Raw genomic sequence first — 23,188 nt, 5'->3', positions numbered from 1 at the left:
TTCTCCGGGCGTTCCCTGTAACCGCAGAAGTTCCATGTATTGTAGTGTCTAACTCTGATTTTCTCCGATGAACAAGATTTCATCTTATTTAGTAGAAAAACAAAACAAAGTTGATTATAATAATGAAACAAAAGAAGATTGAATCGTCATACAAGAACAAATGAATAGGACAAGAGGAAAATCGATAGATCGAAAGAGGAAAAGAGGAAAAGAAGAAAATAAGGAAAGAAGAAAAGAGAAGTTTAATACGTTGTAAAGGCATAACAAAAACAATAGCTTGTGAAAAGACCACAAAAAAACGTAAACCGATAAATACTTTATGTGAGTTCAAAATTTATGGATATTTTTTTTTCCAAATTGTTAAAATAATATAAAAATCTAATAATATAAAACATTTTAAACCTTCAAAAATATGAGAAATATCCAGCTAATTTATTAAAAATATGTACAAAATTATGAAAAGCAATTCAAAGATTTGATTAAATTTGAATATGTATAAAGTAATAAAAAACAATTCAAAGATAAGAATAAATTTGAAATTTGATTAGACAAAATGAAATTTGATAATATACGAAACTTTAAAATATAAATTTGGAAGGAAAATATACATATTTAATTAAAGTGAGATTAATTTAAAAAGTGGTTAAATAGAATATAAATTAATAATAAAATATGCAGATTACGTTAGAGGAAAATCATGAGGGTTCTTAAGGAAAGGCAGTTGTTCTCGAGAAAAATCAGCAATTACCCTGTATACAGAACTCGATCTTGTTTATGATTCTACACTTACCATGAATTTGTAGTTTCATCAATAACAACAACTATGAACCAGACAAGGGCAAATCAGGGATTTGAAAATTTGTGGCCATGTACATGTCACGTGAGTTACCATAAATCTTATTATCGACCGGTTTTGCCATTTTTAAAATGAAACCTTAAATTTTGTCATACGTTCCAATTCTCCTTAATTAATTTGGTCCAATTAAGTATTAATATCTGGGCTCAAGTTTAATTGAGCCCAAAAATAAGCTTAATTTGGCCCAAAAACCACCAAGACCCAAAATCCAATTGGCCTAAGGGTCAGCTCCATGGACCAATCAAGCCCAAGCTCACTTAAGGCTCATAAAAACTCTATAAATAGGAGTTTTACCCGTTCATTTTGGGGGAGATTGGAGGAACTAGAGGAAGAAGCTCTCAAGGTCCAAAGGCTAAGGCTCCCAAGTTTTGACGACCAAAGCTCTCAAGCAAGTGTTAAGGATTAAAGCTTCTTTAGTTCCAAAGACTGAAGCACTCATGTTTTGAAGAACTAAAGATCGAAACTATTAGAAGCTTCAAAGATTAGAAGACTTTCAAAAAATTGATCGTATCTTCACGACCTACAGGCTGAAGATTCAATCTTCTCAAACTCAATAAAAAGCTCACATGTTAATCAACAAGTCAAAGGTCGATCTAAGTAGATCAACAAGCCAGAGGTCGATCCAAGAAGATCAATAAGCCAATGACTGATTCAAGCATATCAACATGCTAGAGGCTAATCCAAGTAAATCAACAAGTCATAGGTCGATCCAATCTGATCACCAAGTCAAAGGTTGATCAAATCCGATCAACAAACCAAAGGTCGATCTTTTAAGAAGATCATCAAGCCCAAAGGTTGATCATCCACTAAGATTAAGGAACTCAAAGGTCAATCATCCAAAAAGATCAATAAACTTAAGAATTAAAGTTTACCTTTTGAGAGAAAGCATCAAATGATCAAATATTAGAGATTGTATTCACTATACTAAAATTAATACAAACACAAAGTTCAAATTCTACAAATTAAGCTCTCCTGAAATCTCGTCAAACAAATAATATTTTACATTCTTTGACCTAAATAGTTGTAACTATTAATTAAAGAGAAAGCCAAAATATAAAATTATGAAATTTTAAGGAACCAAGGATGAAGGAAGTGACTATCAGTTCAAACATATCCCAACTATTAGTTTATGATGTTTCATATCTATGATTTAGATTACTCCTTGAACACAAGAAAATACACCACTCTTTTATGCAACCTTTTCAACTTGAATAGTTGCAATGGGGCAAATGATGTGATGCCAGTTCAAATATATCTTTATTGTTAGATTATATTGTATCATATCTATGATCTTGATCATACCCATATAGGGATGGATACACTACTTCTCATGCTCACTTCGATTAAAATAGTGGTAGCAAGGCAAAAGGACGTCACTATTTGTTCAAATATATCTTTGTTATTAGATAGTGATGTTTCATGTTTATGATCTAGATCACATCCATATACGAAAGAATACACCACTCCATTGTGTAACCAACTTTGACCTAAATAATTGTAACAAGGTAAAGGATGTGATTGTCCATTTAAGTCAATCTATCCCTATCTATAGGATTTTGAGACCTGGATCGATGTAATGCCAGCTTGAAGCTCTGTTCTATGCCCGCCCTCTGCCCATAAAGAGATGTGGTACCTTTCACTCTGCTTTGTCGAACGTATTTAAGTAATTGTCGTTCTGTAAGACCATAATGAAAACACAATTTTTGTTTTTCTTCTAAACGAATACGATATTGAGATTTTTTACCGGAACGCGATTGGTTTTTAAGATCGTTTTCGGTTTTGGGCCCGGCGGGTCCAAGTAGGAAAAAATTCACTAAACTAATAGGGCATATCTTCATCTCATGATGTTTCATATCTATGTTCTAAATCATACCCATACATAAAAGAATATACTACTTCATCATGTAACCACTTCAACCTGAATAGTTGTTACAAAAGAAGAAACAATCTAAGAATAGGAATGCAAAGATTCCACTCTATAATTACATTTATATATAACTAGTTTGATACTACGCATGTTGCAAGTGTTGTGTAAAATTTTTAGAAAAATAACTTAATTAGTATACTTTATGAATAAGAGAGTTTTGTTTTCCAAATAAGCCACAAAAAAATTATAAAGATTTTGAAAGTTGAGAGAGGTAAGAATGATAATCATGACAAAGTTAGTGACAATTAAACCAAAATATGAGAAATTGCTATCACAATATAATTTTACTCTTACTTTATATATATATATATATATATATGTATATGTATGTATATATAATCCATTTACATCATCACAAAATTCTCGTCTTTTAATTTATTGAATAAAATCTCACAAATAAAAGACTCTTCTGTCAAGAAATTTTGACTTCACTAATTGGCATCTAGTTCACATATACGTTTGAATGCAGTCTTAAGAGATAAAATGAGAGTTCTCTCCAAGAATCCAATCAAGCCTTTATTATAGATCAAAAAGTTATTGAATACGAGAGAAGAATCTTCTATTTATAGAGAATTAAATGTAAGATAGGATCTGGAAAGGATAACTAAAAGGAAACTAAAAACTAATTAGGAAACTAAAATGTAATTAATCAAGGATTAACCAAGATTAATTTGATTTTATCAAGTTATCCCAATCCTATTACTTCACATTTGTTGTCTTCACCCCAATGTGGTGCATTGAGGATCCTTTGGAAAAATTAAAAGAACTCACAATGATTGAACAGTTGGAATTTATGTCCCAAAATTTCATAGTTATAGTTATAGTTATTGATATAATAGTTTATTAGTTTAAATATGCAATAATCAGCTATCCATTACGGAAAAAAAATCTAAGGTTATTTCATGAGACTTGAACAGTATGTAGTAGATATACATGTGGTTCATATTCAAGTAATAACTTAATGGGTCTATAGTCTATGGATAAGGTTGGGTACCTTATCCTAGTAACATTATGGATACGTCCTACTTTGTAAGTGTTACAAATGATGTAATCAAAATCATTTATGTGGAGATATGCAATTAGGGGTATCCTATACAAAGAGTTTGTATAAGACTAGACTGCGAAATATTTAATCTCTCTTCATAAAACCATTGATGAAGAGATTAATATTTCATAGGATAACCATGTAACTCGATCTCAATCCTGAGTGAGTTATGGACTACTGTCTATGAGGGAAACCTTTGATTTTTATGGGTGCGAATGGCTCGCATCGTCGACTTAATAAGCCTACCATTTTAGGGCATGTCCAAGTAGGGAGTTGGGAACATAGCTACACGTACAAGATGTAATTAGGGAACACAGCTACACGTTTAAGGTAAGTAGAGGAGTAGTTTCCTTAAGTGTTGATTCTAGGTCTTGAACAAAGGGTACCAACCTTCTCACTGGCCCGAGCGGGACTTGGTTTATGGTAGAACCATAAACAAATTATTCATTAGAGGGATCAGTGGTACTTAAAGAGTTACAGGTAATTATAGAGGTAAAATGGTAATTTGACCCAGCTGTAATTATGAACTGCTCGTGAAGGATCAACCTAATGTAATGGTTAAATTCGTAGATGCAAAAATATTCTACAGTGCGAAGAGTGAAGTTGTGAGTCTTTAGTGAAATGACCCACAGTTAATGAATGTTCATTAACGTAATTAAAAATTTAATTAGTTAATGACGAACCATTGGAGCTTCTAATCTATAGCCCCATTAGTCCCCCTGCTAGCTCACAACAGGTAAACAAAGACCAAGAATTTTGAAAGAATTTGAATTGTTCAAACTAAATAAAGGAATAATGTTAATTGTATATGATATAATTAATATAATATATATAGATACATTATAATATAAAGTTAATTTTGAATGAGATTCAAAATTAAACTTTATAATAAAAGGAGATTTATTATTTTAATATGATTCAAATAATTAATATGAATAAGATTTATATTAAAACTATAGGTTAATAAATATGAATGTGTTTCATAATAAAACCATAGGTTATGAGAGATGTGCATTTGAATATGATTTAAATGTACATTTAATTAAATATAAGATGTTTAATTTAAAATCAATAAATTAATTTGATTATTTATTTATTTTAATTAAATGAATTACATTTCATTTAAATTAAATAAATAAGAAGTGAGTGGTTTTCTGGGAGGAAAAGTTTTTTTTCTCAGATGGAATTGGTTATTGTAGAAAAATATCTCCTCCTCTTATATCCATCCATTACCTCTTCCTATCTTTATCATTCTTCTCATCATCTCTCTTTTTTTTTTTTTTTTTTTTTTTTTTTTTTTGGGAAAGAGTTCTCTATAAAAAGATATCTCCTCTACAACAAGATTCACTCTCTCTTTCAAAAGCAATTCCCACAAATCGATCCTTGCCAAGAAAATAGCAGGGAAGACTTATGGTGGCATCACAATACTATTCGTGGAAGTTCAGTTCGTTGAGGAATTGTGAAGACCTAGTGAAGTTTGAAGAACGATTCTTCAAAGGTATGTTTCTTCTTCCATCTAATTTCATGTTTAACTTACTACATATTGATGTATGTTTTTGTGTTGTAATTTAAAAAAAAAATTAAAGCAAAGTGATCACTCACTTCTGCTGTGGGGATTTAATCCCTTTATAAATGATACATGAGCTACTCTTATTATTGCCAATTGATTTTTAATAATTTGATATAGTTATAAGTGAATTTTGACTTGATGAAATAAGCCAAAACTCAGGAAAATATCAAGGTTAGATAAGATAAGATCCTAACTAGTTTGGGATTAGGAAACACTCATATCCTAATCCTAGGAGGGTTAAGATAAACCCTAGGTCAATTCCCTTATAAATGCATTATTATAGCTCCATATGAGGTAACTAAAACTTCTGACCTATTTCCATTCTATAGTTATCATTTTGACTTTGGTATTGGAGCCATTTTTTTTTTGTTTTGTAGGTTCTCTCCTCCCCAATTTATAAATTTATTATTATTGTCACGTGATGGTCAAGTGCATTTTTCCTATCCAAATTTTGGCATCAACAGTGGTCTCGTCAGTGGGAAAGAAAGTATTATATTCATAATCTTTATACCTTACAAAATATGAGTAAGAGGGACAAGAACGGGAATCGTGATGGAGATGACTCAGATTAAAATTGCCACATGTGGAGAACACAAGACCATACACCACCTTAACCTCATCCACAGGAGGGATAACTAAAGGAAAAGCTGAAAAATACTAAAGAAGTAAGTGAAAGGAATGGGTCAAGATCCAACCCATTTATTGGATATTCTCGATAAGTAAAACCCTTTGACAATATTTTCTAAATGAAATTATTTGATAAACTTAGGGTTGGCCACTCATTGTTGAAACCGAGGATACATACATGGGAGTCACATCATCTCTCAGAAATTGATTATCATTTTTCTAAAGAAATATTCGAGCTCTAAAGAAGACCACCTACCAATCACATTACCTCACAAAAATCAATATTCCTCTTTCTCGAGAAGGTCATAATCTCTAAGAAATCAATTTTCATCTCTCTAGAGAAAATTTCAGATAAGACCATTTGCTAGTCGCACCACTTCTCAAGAAATTGATTTTCATCTTTCTCGAAAAAGTGTATTATAATTCTAAAGAAATCAAATTTTATATTTCAGACAAGATTCAGTAACCTAAAGAAAGCCACTTACTAGTCACGTTACCTTTCAGAAATCAATATTCATCTTTCTAAAAAAGGTACATGCTAAAACAGAGTTTAATGGGTTACAAGACATACCTTTGAAGAACCGTTGAAATCTTGATTTCCAGCTGCAAATTCCTCCAAGTCTTTATGCAGACCACTACAAGATCTTCCCTACTATTCTCTTGGTACTCTAGATTGAGAGATTCAAAATAAGCTGGAATCAAAGGGAATTTGGAGAAAGCTCACTGAATCAACCCATTGAAGAACACCTTCTTCTTCAAGAATTTTCAGAAGAATTCATTCGGTTCATCCAAAAAACTTCACTCCAATCTCTTCAATATATTGCAGACTATTATGCAAAGAGATTTGCTGCATGGAATGCAGCTCATAGTTGGAGTTATTGAAGCTTTAAGGTGGTAGGTTCCTAGTGAGCTAGTTGATGATGAACTTTGAAAAACTCCTTTTTCAATTTTGTGTAATTTTCTATTTCAAAAAATCCAATATTGATTTTAAAATCATATTTTATTTCTAAAATCAAAATTTATTAATTTTACAAATTAATTTCATAAATTAATTTTCTAATAAAATTAATAAATAATTCTAACTAATTTAATATCCAATATTAAATTAATTTTTACACAAATTAATCTTCATATATTTAAATATATTTTCTCCAATTCTGTTTGATTCTAATTTGAACGTTTCAAATTAACTTATCACGCTACTCTAGAGTTAATCCATTTTCGAGCTAGTAGGGGAACTTCGAGGACCTACAGATCATGGGCTCCAACGATCCGAGATTAATCGACTAAACTCATTAGACCGATCTAACCCCCATTCGTTAACTAATGGGTCACTCCACTAAAATCCACATTTGAACTCCCCTCACTGTAGATATATTATGTCCACTTGATATAATCATGATTAGTAAGTTAACCCTTCACAAGTTGTTTGTAATAACGACTAGGTCAAATTTCTGTTTTACCCCCCAAAATTACCTCTTATTCTTTAAGTCCCCATTAATCCCCTAATGAACAATTTTTTTGTAATCCAATCACAAAATCAAGTCCCTCTCAGCCAATGAGAGGGCGGGATCCCTTGTTCAAGCCCTAGAATCAGTACTTAAGGAAACAACCTCTCTACTATCCCTAAAAACGGGTAGGAGTGAATTACCTCTTGCACCCTATGTCCCCAACTATCTATCCAGTCTTACTCCTGAAATGGGAGTCTTATTGACCCGGCGCTGTTGAGTCACCCTCACCTATGTAAATCTAAGGGTAATCCTGAATAAACAAGAGTTCATAGTTAGCTTAGGATTAAGGTCAAGTTACCTAGGTCATCGCTTTGAAATAGTCAGTCTTAAATAGTAAACAACGTTAGAAAGTAAGAGTGACTCATTTCGTGGTCCGATCTTGTACAAACCCTTTTGTACAAGGACACCCCCACTCCTCTTGTCCAACATGAACGAATTAGGATCACTTCGTTTGTAGCTCTTTACAACTTCTTGTAACAACTACAGAGCAGACCGTATCCAATAGTGTTACCAGAATAAGGTACCCAATCTTATCCATATACTATAGATCATTTTGACTATATACTCGAACCTGATCCACCTTTATGTCTCCACATAAAGTTCAAGTACTCATCCAATAGTCAAGGGACTTTCAGGTTTATTGGATTTCTATTCAAGTAATAGATCTATTCAATAACACCTTTATTGAATGTTTAGAATAAGTTCCATTGTTTACATACCACGAGTTTTAGGATATAAAACCCAACAAAACGAGGAGAGGGAGAGAGAAAAAGAATAAGAATAAGAATAAATAATTAAAATATCCACCTCATCTAAAAAATAATATAAATTTAATAAAATTAACACTTCATTTGAAATTTTCTAACCAAGCAAACGTTAATTTTTGGTTGGTCAACTCAAGGTCAAATTAACTTAAAAACCATTTAGAAGCATTTTCAAAATCTCAAGGACTGAAGTATCCATTCTAAAACTTAGGGACAAATAGACACGAACCTCAAACCTTAGAGACCAAAAGTGCTCTTTCCTCTTAATTTTAATAATTAGTCATGATAGAGATACAATATAAAATAAAATTTAAAATTATTGAATTTTTTAATTATATGATTTAATATTTTTTTAGAATATTCTTTTAGTTATTTTATTATTATCAAGAAAAATTGTATAAACCACCCGTGAACTATGAGATATATTATAATCACACTCTTGAGTTTTCAATTTGATCGATCACCTCCTGATACGTAGTTTGTTACAATTGTACTCCATAATTTTCTTGAGAAGTTAGTGGTGTATCACAGAGAGAATAACACTCAAGTCTAAAAAAATGTTAAAGATGTATTAATGAGAGATGAGTTTAGCTTAAATACAAAACCCATTGATAGCTTAGTAAGGAGTTAGTTACCAACAGTAACTTTACAACTAAAGATTACATTATAAAGAATCTAAAGAACTTGGTAGCTACGAGCTTAAAACTTTAAGAATTGGTTACAATATTAACTAAAGATAGATGTTTTTTTAGTAATATCTTCAAAACTGAGTAAATCAAATTCCCCCAATGCAAGTGAAAGAAATTCATCCTCGAGTTTAGACTGAAAGAGAAAGTTGGTTTGGCGAGAAGTATTCTATCAAATTTGCTACATTGGATATAGGGCTCTTATCTAGATCCTCCGGTAGTTCAATTTTGTAGGCATTATCTCCATATTTCTTTAGTATTTGAAAAGGACATAGCTTTCTTGGTTGAAGCTTGTTGTAATTGCCTACAGGGAATCGGTTTTTGCAGAGGTGGATCATTACTATGTCTCATTCTTTGAATTCCTTGAATCTTCTATGCTTGTCTGCTGATGTCTTGTATTTGGCAGTCATTTTCTCCAAGTGTTCATAACATCCTTGTGTAGTTCAGAAATTCTTTAGCCATAGTTTCAGCTTCCATGCTAAGATCAATAGAAGAAGGTAGATTAGTAAGATCAATAGTTAGTCTAGGAAGTTTAATATATACTATTTCAAATGGTGACTTCCCTGTTGAACGGTTTTTCATGTGGTTGTAGGCGAACTCTACTTGAGCAAAGATAAGGTCTCATTGCATGGATTTTCGATTAGTGACTTCCATTTTCCCATCAGTTTGGGGATGACTCGTTGTGCTAAATTTGAGGCTTGTGTTCAACTTCCTTCATAATGTTTTCCAAAAGTAGCTTAGGAACTTCACATCCCTGTCTAAAACTATGAATCTTCGGCCCGAACCCAGGAATCCCTTTATGAAATTGAGCACAATTTTGCAAAGAAATAGCCCACTTGTTTCTCGTCCTATCCATTAGACAATGGACGCTTTTCTTTTGAATTTCTATAAAATCAATTAAATTAAGAAATAATTAATTACGAATAATTAAGAATCTCCATTTTTCTTGGGAATACCATGTAAGTGAACTATTTCTTTAAAGAATATATTAGCAATGTATACAACATCTGAGGTTTTACAACATGGAAGAAAATGAGACATTTTGCTAAATCTATCAACAACAACTAGAATAGAGTGATACCCTTTTTGAGTTTTTGGGAGTCTTAGTATGACATCCATGGATAAGTCCTCCCAAATGCTATCGGGAATGGGTAAATGAGTGTATAAAATTGTATTTTGTTGATGTCCTTTGACTATTTGGCATGTGAAACAGTGTTTGATGAATTTTGTCACATCTTTGTGAAGTTATGGCCAATAAAATCTGTCATTTAGGAGTTGCAAATTCCAAAGTATCTTGCTAATCCATTATTATGCAATTCTTTGATCAAAGACTCTCGAAGAAAAGTTCTAGGTATGCAAAGTAGATTAAAAGAAAAGTGTTAGTTATATGAAAATCATTACAATTAACATGATTAACACACATGGACCATGTTTCTCTAAAGTCGGGGTCATTCTCATACAAAGTGGGGAGAGAATCAAATGCTACTATTTGACCTTTAAGAATTGTTAAGAGATTATTTTTTTTACTTAAAGCATCAACCACAATATTAGTGTTCCCGCTTTGTGTTTAATGACAAATTAAAAGTGTTGAATAAAAGATAACCAACGTACATGCATTCGACTAATAGTCTTTTGCATTTGCATATATTTAAGAGAAAAACGGTCAAAAAATAGTGTTCATGTCCTAGAAGGTGATGTTCCCAAACCTTAAGTGCCCTAACCAAAGAATAGAGCTCTTGCTCATAGATGCTCCACTTTTGGTGAGATTCACTAAGTTTCTTCCTAAAATATTTGATTGGATGGTTTTGTTGGGATAGAATAGCCCCTATTCCATAACCAGAGAAATAACCGCCACCTCAAAAGGATTAGTAAAGTCGGGTAGGGCTAGGGCTAGGGCATTGATTAGTTTGCTCTTTGATATAATAAAACTCCTTGCTTGGTCTTCAGTCCAACAAAATTTTCCTTTCTATAAACATTTTGTAAGAGGAGTTGCAATTGAGCTAAAATTTTTATAAATTTCCTATTAAATGATGTAAGGCCTAAAAAAACTTTGGATGCCACAAACTGAGTTAGGCAAAGGCCAATTTTGGATGGCTGAAATTTTATTTGGATCCATGGATATCCCAAATTCATTTATGATATAGCCAAAAAAAATAATTTTAGGTACCAGAATACACACTTATTTTGATTGATGTACAATTCATTTGTGGATAAAGTCTTAAATAGTGTGTATAAATGGAAATGATGTTCCTCTAGGGATTTGTTATAGACTAGTATGTCATCAAAGTATACCACTATGAAATTATTAAGAAAAGGGTGAAGGATTTGTGTCATTAGTCTCATAAATGTGCTTGGAGCATTAGAGAGGCCAAATTGAATCATTAGCCATACGTAGAGACCTTTATTCATTTTAAAGGTCGTTTCCATTCATCCTTGGGTCGAATTCTTATTTGGTAGTATCCACTCTTTAAGTCTATCTTAGAAAAGATTTTGACTTCTCTAAGTTGATCTAAGAGATCCAATATTCTAGGGATTAGAAATCTATATTTTATTGTGATTTTATTAATGGTCTGACTGTCTACGCACATCCTCCATAATCCATCTTTTTTGGGAGTTAAGAGAACAGGAATGACACATGGACTTTGGCTTGGTCTAATGTGGCCCTTTTCTAATAACTTATTGATTTGGTTTTGTAAAATTGTATATTCCCTAGGGTTCATCCTATAATATGGTAGGTTGGGGAGCATGGATCCGAGAATGAAGTTGATATGGTGTTGGATGTCTCTTAATGAGGGTAGGGTAGTAAGAGTCTTTAATAGTTTTGGAAATTCTTCAAACGATAGTTGGATCTCAATATTGTCAGTTATAGGAATGTTATTTTGCAAAGGATCCTTTACTACAGTTTTCCAAATTTCAGTCTCTCCCTTATTGATAATAGGCCCACTATTGACAATGGAGAAAAGTTGTTTTTTGGAGCTAGATTTTACTTTTGTCTCTCTTTTCTCTAAGTGGCTACTGCTAGGAAGAAGATTAATTTTCCTACCCATCCAAGTAAATTCATAAGTATTTTCTTTACACCTATGGATTGTGTGGACATCATACTGCCATGGATGACCCAATAACATGACACACATCCATATCAATAACAACACATAATTTGGTCCTCGTAAAAGTTTCCAATGGAATGAGGAATGGTGTAAGTAAAACTTATCTGAGCCTCACCAACTTTCTTTATCCAGCTAACCTTATAGGGTTGTGGATGCGGATTTTTGCGCTATTTGTATGCGTATATCGTTAACTACACTAGAATTTCTATGCGTTGAACTTATTATGTGCCCAGATGCAGTTAATCATGCGCTTGTCACAAGTTTTCTTATAGTTCGCCAAGAATAAACAAACTACAAGTTTCTTGGGGTGAGCCGAGGTTGAACTCAGGGATTTGTATTATGAATGTGTGGAAATTATGTGAATGCAGCAAGAACTAAGATAATTATAGGAGAGTAAAAAATCATGCGATTAAATAAATGTATGTGGTGAAAGAATCTAAACAAGTAAGGAATATTTCGAGTTTCGTTTTGAGAAAATTAAGACAGACAACAGCTTTAATGTGTATAAAATATATGAAGATGGCAGGGTCTGAGGGAAATCAATGTTGCATCCCTAAGTTTAACTTTTAAGGATAATCTTGACTCATAACATCCGTTCATCGCACACCTCTTGGCGACCAGCCACACTTGTCATATTTCTATGACGTGTGAGTGATGTTGCATTGAGCATAATGTTATTTCTATCTCTAGAAACACTTTTTACTTTGCTTAGTGAGATCCATAACTACTTACCCTCTTGAGTAGTTAGTCATAGTTGCTTGACTCAATGAGTAATCATAGGCAAACATTTAAATAGTCATACACTAAGCGAACAAGGTTGACCTTTAAAAGTTCAACTTAGTTCATAGCATTAACATTCCTCCTTATCTCATAAAGATTAACTACTCGTGGTAAATGAGAAAGTGAAGGTAAAGATAAAGATGATGACGAAAGTAGACATGTTGATATATATTGATAGAAATAGAGTAGTTGTTTACAAAATGAATAATCTTTTAAGTCAAAATGCTATACAACAATAAATAATAGTAAAGGAGTAAAGGAAAGTGCAGCTATCAGCAATTTCTTTCTTCCAACATATATATGTCAAGGATGCTGGTGATTGTTGGGATTGGTGTCCTAATTCTCCCGGAGTCTCGTTGTTTTGTAAAGATACACATTGTTTAATGAATAAAATAAGTGTTATTTAATTCTGGCATTTACTCATATGCAATAAATAAAGCTCCTTGGTTATCTTATGTGAACTTAAGCATGTATATGTGATATACAAGTGGATCATGCCTTAAATGATAACCTAATTAGGTCTGTAGTATAAGGATTAAGGTGGGATACCTGATCATGGTAACACTACGGATGTGGCCTGCTTTGTAGAGGTTTGCAAGCGTTGTAAACTACTACAGATGGTAGATCCTGACTATTCATGTGGAGATGTGCGAGCGGGAGTGTCCTAAGAGTTTGTATAAGACCTGGACCACGAGATGACTAGATTCTGTATATAATGTCGTTGATACTAGAGACTTACACCTCACCTAAACGACCATAGGTGACACGACCTCAATCCTGAGTGTTTTGGGAATTCCTACCTTTGAGGGCGGTGCTTTGATTAGTATGGGTGAGAGTGGCAAGATTGCCAACTCAACATGCCTACCTTTTTGGGAACTTATCTGATATGGGAGTTGAGAACTCAATCCACAAGATCGAATTCACTCTTTTTCGAAGCAAGGATAAGTAGAGAGATTGCTTCTTTAAGGGCTGATTCCAAGGCTTGAACATAGTGGCTACAACTTCTCATTGGAAGAGAAGACTCAGTCACAGTAGAACTATGACTTATGTTCATTAAAAGAATCAGTGGTACTTAAAGAGACAGATGTAATTACAGGGGCATAACGGTTATTGGCTTAGCTGTACTTACGAGCGATCTGTGAAGGGTTGTCGCACTGCTGCTTGGTTAAGATGGACACATAATATATCTATGGTAAGGAGAATTCAGCTGTCAGTCTTTAATGAAGTGCTTGGCCGTTAATGAATGGTGGATCCCGTGACTAAAGAATTTAGTCAGTTATTCATGTACCGTTGGAGCCTCGAGTTACAGGTCCATAAGGTCCCCTTGGTAGCTCAATGTATTCAGTTGAGGATCAGTTCTTGGTGTTGATTTGAAATGTTCAAATTGATAAGAGGTATTTTGATTATATATGATATAATCGGTTTGATGTATGAGATACATCTAGTGGAGGATTATTGTAAATGAGATTTATATTAAGTACCATGGAATAGAAAAATAACTATGGTTTATATGTTTTATGAGATGAAATATTAAAATTATAAGTTATAAATATAATATGATAAGTTGGTTATCATTTATATTTATAATAATATTAATTATTGGATAATTAATTATTTTTCTTTAATAACTAATTGAGTGGGTGGTTATTGGATTCATAGTAATGTGAGATAAAAGGAAAATGGATTTCCTAATTTTAAAAAAGATTTACAACCTGGCTCTGATATCAATTGAAGGAAATCTGATTCGAGATTTCCATGAGCAACGGAAAAAGATTATTCCAAATCACAATCATGAATGAACAATATAATTACTGTCGACTTCAAAACAAGCGGTTATACAATTAATACAGAAATTACAGCATGAAAAACTCAAATGAACAAAGAGAAAAACTCTACGGACATTTGAAGATGCGTCTTCACGCTCCTTTACGCACGACCACTCGAACAATAGCAACCTCGAATGCTCGATCTATATGACCGCAACACAGCAATGAACACAGCACGAACACTTCGTGCTCGTCCTCAACGATCGCCTCGATCACGAACTCCTCAGCAACAGTATGAAAGGCCTCCACAGAACCTCGACGGTGTCGAGTTGAGTATGACACCACCAACAAGGTTACCTTGGTATTCTCGGTGTGAGAATCTAGAGGGTGGGCTCTGTTTGAACTTGGTATGAGGCAGATGAAGAAGGAAACACCGATCATGTACACGACTGGGCAAGTGGGAGCGGAGACCTATCGTATAGGTCGATGTCCAATCGTTTAGCTAAAGCTAAGCGATCGTCTAGCAAAAGCTATTGTTAGTTAAAGTTAAGCGCTCTTCGCCATCTCCCACTTGCCTAGCTAAGTTATTGTTAGCTAAAGCTTTAGTTAAACGATTGGGCATCGACCTATACGATAGGTCTCCGACATATCCCACTTGCCCAGTCGTGTACACGATCGATGTTTCCTCCTTCGTCTACCTCATACCAAGTTTGAATAGAGCCCACCCTCTGGATTCTCACACTGAGAATACCAAGGTAGCCTTGTTGGTGGTGTCATACTCAACTCGACACCGTTGAGGTTCTGTGGAGGCCATTCGTGCTATTGTTAAAGAGTTCGTGATCGAGGCGATCTTTAAGGACGAGCGCAAAGTGTTCATGCTGTGTTCATTGCGGTGTTGCTGTCTTGTAGATCAAGCGTTCGAGGTTATTGTTGTTCGAGTGGTCGTGTGCAAAGGAGCGTGGAGACGCATCTTCAAATGTTCGTAGAGTTTTTCTCTTTGTTCATTTGAGTTTTTCATGCTGTAGTTTCTGTATTAATTTTATAACCGCTTGTTTTGAAGTCGACTATAAATGAATTATTCATTCATGATTGTGATTTGGAATAATCTTTTTTTGCTACTCATGGAAATCCCGAATCCGATTTCCTTCAGTGATGAGATGGTAGTATGGAGTGGAGAAGGCCCTTTCAGTCTCTTGCTTCAGTAAAACTTCGATGATGAATTGGGGTGGAGTTTGGAGATGGAATTTCTCATAAAAATGCTAAAAGAATTGAGGCTAAGGATGTTCTCAAGTAAAAATCTCAAAATCTTCCTTTTTCTATATCTTTCTTCATGGGTCAAGGCTCTATTTATAGAGTTTTGCACCAATAATTGTTAGGATTCTCGCTTTGATCGATCATCATCTTCTGACGCCGTAGGTGATAATGTCAGCATTACAATCATGGTCAACATTCTTAAATTGTAGCAGAAAATCTACTGAAACTAGGTTAGGGATCCCAAGGCATGTGATCAAATATTTGTTTATCGGGTGCATGCGGATAGCTCTTGCGATCGACTGCAAAATATACACTCGGACATAATTTAACCCATGATATGCGATTAGCAGGAATGTTTAGTGTACTTCAGCGCAAGTATAATATTCAACATGAATTCTTAATAAAATCAATGCATATTCTCCTTATCTTTTCGCATTTTTCTAAGTAAAAGGCTATAATAACTTGTATTTCTACAAGTTATCATGGATCAAGCTTGAGATATAGAGCTTGTATGAACTTAGAAGACAACATTTTCACTATTTTTGCTATCAATTATCACGTTGCACACTTTCCCATTAACGGTGCACCTTGTTCGAAATAAAGAATGTCTGTGTGGGTGATTCTCTGTCTTTGGTGCAAGTAAAATTCTCTGTAAAACATAAGATAGTCGATCTCATTCATCCGACCATATTTCATTAAATTCTTCTTTAAAATTTTGGTCTTCTTCTTCTTGTTGGAAGTCCTCTGCTTCAGTATATGCTACTGCCCTTGTTAGCCACATTAGAAGCACTTCCTTAGGTTGGGTCTTTGGTAGTTGTTTGACCCCCTTTCTTGTTAGACACTTCTTGGATATTTATTCCTTGATTTGGTTTGGAAGGTTGATCTTCTTTGAGTTTAGCATTGCCTCTGACTTGAACTTGTCTTCCTCCCTCCGTGTTCTTACATGGCTACTAGTTAAAGGGCTTGTCCCATGTATTCTTCTTGAAGTATTGCTTCTTTGTTTCTTTTCCAATTTGATTTCGACTTTATAAGCCATAGAAATTGCTGCTGGTAGAGTGCCTACCGGTTGTAGATCCATTTGTTCTTGTATTTCTTCCTTAAGACCATCTACAAATCTAGCAATCTGGTAGTTTTCGCTCTCATTGATTTGAGTTCTTGTGCTTAAACGATGAAACTCCTCAGTATATTATCCACATTTTGATTACCTTGCCTATACTTCTAGTACTGTTGGTACATAATTTGTTCATAATCAGCTAGGAGAAATCTTTCCTTCATCGTCTTTAGCATTCTTAGCCAACATTTAATAGGATTCGGTTTATTTGAATCTGATCCCACCATGCAGAAGCACCCGATTTCAATTTGAATGTCTCTACTTTCACCTTCTTGCTTTCAGGGATATTCATATATTCGAAGAAGTTTTTAACACTTTTGATCTAGTCAAAGAAGGCTTCCACGTCTAATTTGCCACTGAATGTAGGTAAATCAATCTTCATCTTGTAATCTGGCTATCTATCTTCAGGGGTGGCTCAAGATCATATGAGGTCTTAGGCAAAACTTTGATAGAGAGGCCTTCATATAACAAATATTATCTAAAATTTATTTTTCTTGCTTTTTAAGATACAAAATTATGTATTAAATTTTGATATCTAAGTTCATTAATATATCATTTTCAATGGATAATATGGCTTGTTAAAGATTTGGTTTGTTGTCGTTATAATTTTCTCTAAGGCAGTGACTTTGCAGATGTCTCAAATAAAGTACTAACATCAGGTTTTGACATCAAAATATTTCCTACGAAATACTTTCCTAACCTGGAAATATCTGGCACATTGATGTAGTCTGATATTTTCATTATTATGGCATGGCTTATTTTCTCCTAATTGGGAGATGTTTTCTTTTCTGGATTTGTCTATAAAAGGAGTGTTCTAGTATGCTTTCGATGAGTAATTTTTATTATGCCAATTTGGGTTTTTGAGAGCAAGACGTTTGCAGACTTCGGCTGAATTGTCCTACATTGTGATCATTGCTCGTTGCTCAATTTATTTCGCTGTGCAAGTTCTTCTTCCATTGAATACAAGAATTTGAAGATTATTACGACTTAGAGGGAGCCTAAGCCCTAGTTGCCAGATAAGGGGTTCTAGTCTTAGGGGAAGCCTAAGACTCAGCTTCGAAGAAGAGAGTTCTTCATCTTAAGGAGTTCCTAAGAATCATCAATGAAAGGAGTTCACTAACATTGGAAAAGATATTGTTGTGAGAGGGAGTCTCACACACTGTCGGGTGTCGAAGTGTCCGTTGCTAATATTAACATACTTAGGGAGAGCCTAAGTTTAGTTTTAAGGAAATAAAACACGAGGATTTTCATGAGCAGTGGAAGGGATCATTCCAAAATCCATTCAAGTTTAACACAAACAATTACAGTCTCACAACGGAAACTAACAAGTCATGCACAACAAGAAATTACAGCATGCTAAACGATGATACAAGGGATAGAGGATGCATACTTTTGAAGAACCATTCTTCAAGAATCCCTCGATCAGTCCAAACACGTCCACAACAACTCTCAAACGCAACAAACAGACTATTACCAATAGCACGAACACAACGAACGGCCAACAGCTCCTCGAACTAATCGAGTCTAACTCGATCCACGAACTGAGTGAGGACACCACCACAATGGTTACCTTGGTATTCTCGGTGTGAGAATCCAGAAGTTGTGGGCTCTGTATGATCTTGGCTTGAGGACGAGACTGAAGGTATACGATCGAGTAGACGATCGAGCAAGTGAGAGATAAGATGTTGTCTATCATATAAATGATGTGCTCGATCGTTTAGTAAATGACAGCCTATCGTATAGACTTAGCCACTTGATCGTGTAGCTATAATCAGTTGATTGACTATCGTATAGTCAAAGGTAAACGATCGTTTAGTCTCTGCATAGCTATCGCTTAGTGAAACTTTTTCACTTGATAGCTTAATCTGTGAGTTCTTTTTAAATGAGGCAATCACTAATTTTAGGAAAACATTTTTCTTTTTATCTTATGGTTACCATAAAACCACCAATAACCTCCCACTCAATCGGTTATTAGGGAAAAAGAAATTAATTATCATATAATTAATATAATATAAATAAATATGATAACCAACTTATCATATTATATTTATAACCTATAATTTTAATATTTTTCATGAAACATATAAACAATAGTTCTTTTTCTATTTTATGGTACTTAATGTGAATCATATTTACATTAATTCCTCCACTTGATGTATCTTATACATCACACCAATTATATCACATATAATTTAATTTTCTCTTGTTAATTTGAACACTTCAAACTAACCCCAAAAATTAATTCTCAACGTGAACCTATTAAGCTACCAAGGGGACCTTATAGACCTGTAGCTTAAAGCTCCAATGGTACGTGAGTAACTGACTAAACTCTTTAGTCACGGGATCCACCATCTGTTAACTGTCAGGCACTCTAGTAAAGACCGACAGCTGCACTCTTCTCACTACAGATATATTTCTATGTCCATATCAACCAATCAACAGTGCGATAACCCTTTACAGAGCGCTCGTAAGTACAACTGGGCCAATTTACCATTTTACCCCTATAGTTACATCTAACTTCTTAAGTACCACTGATTCCTCTAATGAACAAAAAGTTATAGTCCTACTATGACTGTGTTCTCTCTTCCAAAGAGGATGTGGCCACTATGTTTAAGATCCAGAATCAGCCCTTAAGGGAGCAATCTATCTACTCACCCCTACTTCGGGGAAGGAGTGAATTTTGTCTTATGTAACTGAGTTCCCAACTCCCCAATCAGACAAATCCCCAAAAAGGTAGGCTTGTTGAGTTGGCAATCTAGCTACTCTCACCCATACTAATCAAATGGCCGCCCTCAAAGGCAGGAGTTCCCAAAACATTCAAGATTAAGGTCATGTCACCTATGGTCGTTTAAGCGAGATGTAAGTCTCAATTATCAACGGCATTATATAAAGAGAGTAATCATCTTGTGGTTCGGTCTTATACAAACTCTTTGTATAGGACACCCCCGCTCGCATGTCTCCACATGAATAGTCAGGATCAGACCATCTGTAGTAGTTCACAACACTTGTAAATGTCTACAAAGCAAGCCATATCCGTAGTGTCACCAGGATAAGGTATCCCTCCTTTATCCTTATACTATAGACCTTTTAGGTTATTACTTAAGGCATGATCCATTTGTATATCTCATATACATGCTTAAGTTTACATACAATAACCACAGATCTTTATTTATTGGATATGAGTAAATACAAATAAAATAACTCTTATTTTATTCATAACAATGTTTATAATGTTTACAATCTACGAGACTCCGGGAGAATTAGGACACCAATCCCAACATAGTTGAGAGGCAGTCTCACATCTTGGGGGAACTAGGTGACGTGTGAGTTAAGTTCTACGTGAGTCGCTATAGTAGTTGGGGTATTACAGATAAGTACTAGTTGTAAACTACTTAACTCTTTAATATTAATGGACTATCTTTCTTGGGTGTTCAGCCCCCCAAACGTAGGTGTTTGTCACCGAATTGGGTTACCGACTGCTGTGTGTCTTTACTTGTTTTATTAATGTTAGAATTTTTGTTGTTTCAACTACTGTCAGTGCTTTCAGCTTAACAACCACATGTTGAGTGACGAGTCATCCTAACACTTTTTTAATTGGTATCCGATTGGGTCACCTTTATCTCAGGTGCTTCGATCATCGATGGAATCAATGAATGAGGCTCTACTACTTGTCCACCTGTTCTTGATGGAAAAACTATTTGTACTAGACAGTTCGGAGGACTACCTTCTTAAAATGGATTGATAGCAAAACTTGGAAGGTTGTTGTATCTGGAGGGACATATCCTATCATCAAGTTTGAGGATGGAAAGGAAATTTTGAAGCCAGAGGTTCAGTGGTCTAAAGAAGAAGATGAAGCCTCGTTGGGAAATTAACATGCCTTGAATGCCATATTCAATGGTGTAGATCGCAATATATTCAAAGTTATTAATACTTGTGTCTCAACTAAGAAGGCATGAGATATCTTGTCTGTTGCTCATGACGGAACGCCTAAAGTAAAGATGTCTAGGCTGCAGTTGGTGAAATTAAAGTATGAGCATCTTAGAATGCACGACGAGGAATCCATTATCGAATTCATTGTTCAATTACTAGATATTGCAAATGAGTCATTTACTTTCGGAGAGAAAATTTCAAAAGAAAAACTTGTTAGGAAAGTTCTGAGATCTCTATCCAAGAGATTTGACATGAATGTCACAACCATTGAGGAAGCTCAAGACATAACAAAGTTGAGAGTAGATGAACTATTTGGCTCCTTACTCACTTTTAAAATGTCCCTTGATGGGAAAGTTGAAAAGAAGAATAAAAGAATTGCTTTTCAATCAGCTGTTAAAGAAGAGTTGATAGGTGACGATAAAGATTCACAAGATCTTCTTGTCGAATCGATTACATTACTTTAAAATCTATTTAATCGTGTGCTCAAACAATTTGGTAAGAGGTATGACTCTTACAATGATAAAAAGTCTAAAGGATCTACTCCCAAGAAATTTAGATCTCATAATAGTAAAAAGGAATCTGACAAGACTTTTAATCTTTTTTTCTCAGAAAGAAAAGAACATCAAATGTAGAGAATGTGGTGGATTTGGTCATATACAGGCTGAATGCCCCACTTTTCTGAAGAGCAAAGGCTATGTTTTAACATTGTCTGATACTGAATTTGAAGATAGCAACATTGTTTGATATTGAATTTGAAGATAGCAATGACTCTAAGGATGATGTCAAAGCGCTTGTCAGTAACATATCCTCAAACACCTCCTCATATAATATTTCTGAATATGATGTGTATGCAAAAACTGATCATGACACTGTAGGACTTGAGTCTACAGAACCTTCTTATTATGCTCTTTTTCTCAAATGGCAAAATGATCAGAAAGCCCTTCATGTGCAAAAAGAAAAAATTGAGATGTTGATAGCTGAAAATCACAGACTTTTGTCGACTATTGCATATTTAAAGCGTGAACTTTCTCAAGTTAAAGCTGAAAATAATTCAGTATGCAAGAATATCAAAATGTTAAACATTAGTACTGAATCTCTAGAGAAAATTTTGACAAACGGAAAATCTACTGGTGGTAACTCTGGGCTTTGGATTTCCTAATAAATGAAGTATGCACTATAATCAGTCAAAATAGAAAGGGAAATAAAAAAAATTGAATTTGTGAAAGCTCAAGATCTAGAATCTTATGGGTTTACAGGTACATCTATCGACAATGTTGTGTTGAAAAACAACCCCTTAACTAGACCAAGATGAATCTGACACTATTGTGAAAAGGTGGGGCATAAACATCCTTTTTGTTTTTAGTTACTGAAGATTCTTTATAGACCCACCTATTCCAAAAGTACTCCCTATGTTACACAGGATCACTATAACAAACAGACGAGAGTCAAACAGGTATATAGAGAGAAAAATGGTCAAAAGAAATGTAATGTGGTTTTGACTTCGCTTAGATCCTTTGCTAAAGGTGACTGGTATTTTGATAGTGAAAACTCTCGGCACATGACTGGTGAAAAGAGCTATTTGTTCGATATCAAATCTTTCAGTTCCGGAAAGGTTGCGTTTGGTGATGGTGCTTGGGGAAAAATCATTGGGAATGGAAAGTTGAATTATTTGGGTCTCCCTCCTTTAAAGATGTGATGTGGGTTGAAGGACTCACTGTTAATTTTATTAGCATTAGTCAATTGTGCGAGATCTGAATGTGAGCTTTACCAAAGACAAATATGTTGCAACAAACAATGTCAAAGCCCTCTTATTATGATAGGTTTATGTTCTTCTAATAACTTTTACCTATGGAGTTCTGATCAACCTTTGCATATCTGTAGCCTTTCTAGACAAGATGAAGTGAACCTTTGGCATAAACATCTTGGGTATATAAGTATGAAGACTATTCAGAAGCCTCTTGTAACTAATGCTATAATTGGTCTCCCCCCTTTTTATCAAGCTCTCCTGGAATTTTTTTATGGAGATTATCTATTTGGTAAACAAACTCATGTCTCTTACAAGCCATCAGGTCACTCTTGCTCTTACCAGGTTTTGGAACTTCTTCATATGGATATGATGGGACCCATGCAATCCAAGAGTTTAGGAGGCAAATGATATGTTCTAGTTGTTCTTGATGACTACTCCAGATACACTGGGTGTGTTTTATTCGTGAGAAATTAGACATTTTTTTTTTTGTTTTTTATGCTCTCTGTC

At 34.3% G+C, this 23,188-nt stretch overlaps 1 protein-coding gene across 1 annotated transcript; it reads left to right on the top strand.

Moving 5' to 3' along the window:
- The first annotated feature begins 21,002 nt into the window (after window positions 1–21,002).
- On the top strand, window positions 21,003–22,630 carry LOC150031674 (uncharacterized). Its single transcript, XM_090308802.1, has 3 exons — window positions 21,003–21,374; window positions 21,662–21,988; window positions 22,298–22,630. The coding sequence occupies exons 1-3, from the start codon at window positions 21,003–21,005 to the stop codon at window positions 22,628–22,630; spliced, it is 1,032 nt and encodes a 343-aa protein (XP_090164928.1).
- The last annotated feature ends 558 nt before the right edge of the window (window positions 22,631–23,188 follow it).

The sequence above is a fragment of the Benincasa hispida genome, unplaced genomic scaffold, assembly GCF_027475165.1.
Source record: "Benincasa hispida cultivar pf3 unplaced genomic scaffold, pf3_genome.v1.1 HicScf1003, whole genome shotgun sequence".
Lineage (NCBI taxonomy): Eukaryota > Viridiplantae > Streptophyta > Magnoliopsida > Cucurbitales > Cucurbitaceae > Benincasa > Benincasa hispida.
This window is presented reverse-complemented; position numbering and strand designations above follow the sequence as displayed.

Coding starts and splice junctions, on each gene's coding strand:
- LOC150031674 (XM_090308802.1), top strand. CDS start 21,003: ATGTCTAGGCTGCAGTTGGTGAAATTAAAGTATGAGCATCTTAGAATG. Junction 21,375..21,661: donor AAGATTCACAAGATCTTCTT/GTCGAATCGATT, acceptor CTGAATTTGAAG/ATAGCAACATTGTTTGATAT. Junction 21,989..22,297: donor TTAAAGCTGAAAATAATTCA/GTATGCAAGAAT, acceptor TTTTGTTTTTAG/TTACTGAAGATTCTTTATAG.